At 37.8% G+C, this 2021-nt stretch overlaps 1 protein-coding gene across 1 annotated transcript in view; it reads left to right on the plus strand.

Moving 5' to 3' along the window:
- Nucleotides 1-2021, plus strand: part of LOC106874002 (mitochondrial inner membrane protease subunit 2) — a 423321-nt gene that overhangs the window by 292736 nt on the left and 128564 nt on the right. The window contains exon 4 of the mRNA XM_052967466.1: nt 206-271. Coding sequence (XP_052823426.1) covers nt 206-271 — 66 coding nt within the window. The remainder of the gene's footprint in view (nt 1-205; nt 272-2021) is intronic.

Here is a 2021-nt window from a genome sequence, read left to right on the forward strand (position 1 = left end):
TGTAGAAATATTTGTTGTCTTCTTCAAAAGATTAAGATCCAGATTAAAAAAGATTACAACCTACTGTTGTTTCAATTAAATTTTCCATTAATTTGAAACCTTAATAACCCTAATAACCTTAATAACCTTAATAATAAAAACCTTATACAATTTTTGTCTAATGTATTTGTTCTTTTTTTTTTTTTAATTTTCAAAATTCATCCAGTTCTCCAAGGAACCCTCACCAAAAACTCGTGAAACGAATCATTGCTCTTGAAGGAGACAACATTCGGTAAGTTGTTTCATGATTTCCCTGTGTTAATGATTATGTTGGTTGTTCTAATGACATCTTTATCCAACATGAGCTATTGAATTATTGTGTTCATAATGACTAACCTGCTTGTGGATTCGGGTGTATTAACGATGTATTTGTGAAGTTTCTTGGTGTAGGTTATAGTTGAGGATATGCAATTACTTGCTGAAAAACTGACACAGCTGACTTGTTTACTGTGATCTAATGCTTGTGGTGTACATTGGCTCACTCCCTCAATCAAATTAACATTGCCTTTGCAGGTGCATAGTGTGCCACACATCAGGTATTACAGAGGTCAGAGAGTAACATAAGATGAAGTGTTTTGCTCATAAACACAACACACACCCTGGTTCCAGAATCAATTTTGTGATCCCCAACCACTAAGCCATGCTTATATTAAATGTTTCAGTATTCAAGTGAGTGAAGAAATAATTATGGATTGAATATTATTTTCATTTTCTGTGGATTTCATTATTACTTCTGATGGAACTTAATTTTCTTGTTCTTTGTTCAGAATTTTCACATCTGATTTTTTTTTATTATATTGTTAACTGGATTGTGACACAGTAATGTGAGACCAGGAGGTGCCCCTGTATTGGAGAACCAGACATCAGTGCAAGGTTGAGGAACTATATGTGGACATGGGAATATAGTAGTGTAGAAGCAGGTTAAGACACATTGATCTGCTTTTACTAATTTCAGTCATTGGACTGCAGCCATGCTGGGGAAATCCCTTGAAAGGTTTAATTGACGAAATCAACCCCAGTACCCACTATATTTCTTTTAAAGTCTGATACTTATCCTATGGGTCATTTCTACAAAATCTCTTAGTTACAGGGACGTAAACAAACCACTACTGGTTGTCAAGTGGTGATGGGTAGGGGGACAAACACAATGACATACATATATCCATATATGTGTGTGTGTATATACTCTTTCTCTTTACTCTTTTACTTGTTTCAGTCATTTGACTGTGGCCATGCTGGAGCACTGCCTTTATAGTCAAGCAAATTGACCCCAGAGCTTATTCTTTGTAAGCCTAGTACTTATTCTATCGGTCTCTTTTGCTGAACCGCTAAGTTACGGGTACATAAACACACCAGCATCGGTTGTCAAGCGATGCTGGGGAGACAAACAGACACACAAACACACACACATACATATATACATATACGACGGGCTTATTCCAGTTTCTGTCTACCGAATCCACTCACAAGGCTTTGGTTGGCCCGAGGCTATAGTAGAAGACACTTGCCCAAGGTTCCACGCAGTGGGACTGAACCTGAGACCATGTGGTTGGTAAGCAAGCTACTTACCACACAGCCACTCCTGTGCCTGTATGTGTACTGTTGACTATTTCTTTTCTTTCTTCGGACTTTTCCCTTTCTCTGTTGAAGAAGCTATGCTTGAAACATCAAAGGCTCTCTCTTTTTACTGAGCGTCAAACCAATACATTCCTTGTGCACGTCCTCTTGTTGTTTGTTATTGTTAATTTTATTGTTCTTTTATTCGAATTGACTATATATATAAATATATATAGGTGCAGGAGTGGCTGTGGTAAGTAGCTTGCTTACCAACCACATGCTTCTGGGTTCAGTCCCACTGCGTGGCACCTTGGGCAAGTGTCTTCTACTATAGCCTCGGGCCGACCAAAGCCTTGTGAGTGGATTTGGTAGACGGAAACTGAAAGAAGCCCGTCGTATATATGTATATATATATATATATATAT

The sequence above is a fragment of the Octopus bimaculoides genome, chromosome 4 (assembly GCF_001194135.2).
Source record: "Octopus bimaculoides isolate UCB-OBI-ISO-001 chromosome 4, ASM119413v2, whole genome shotgun sequence".
Taxonomy (NCBI): domain Eukaryota; kingdom Metazoa; phylum Mollusca; class Cephalopoda; order Octopoda; family Octopodidae; genus Octopus; species Octopus bimaculoides.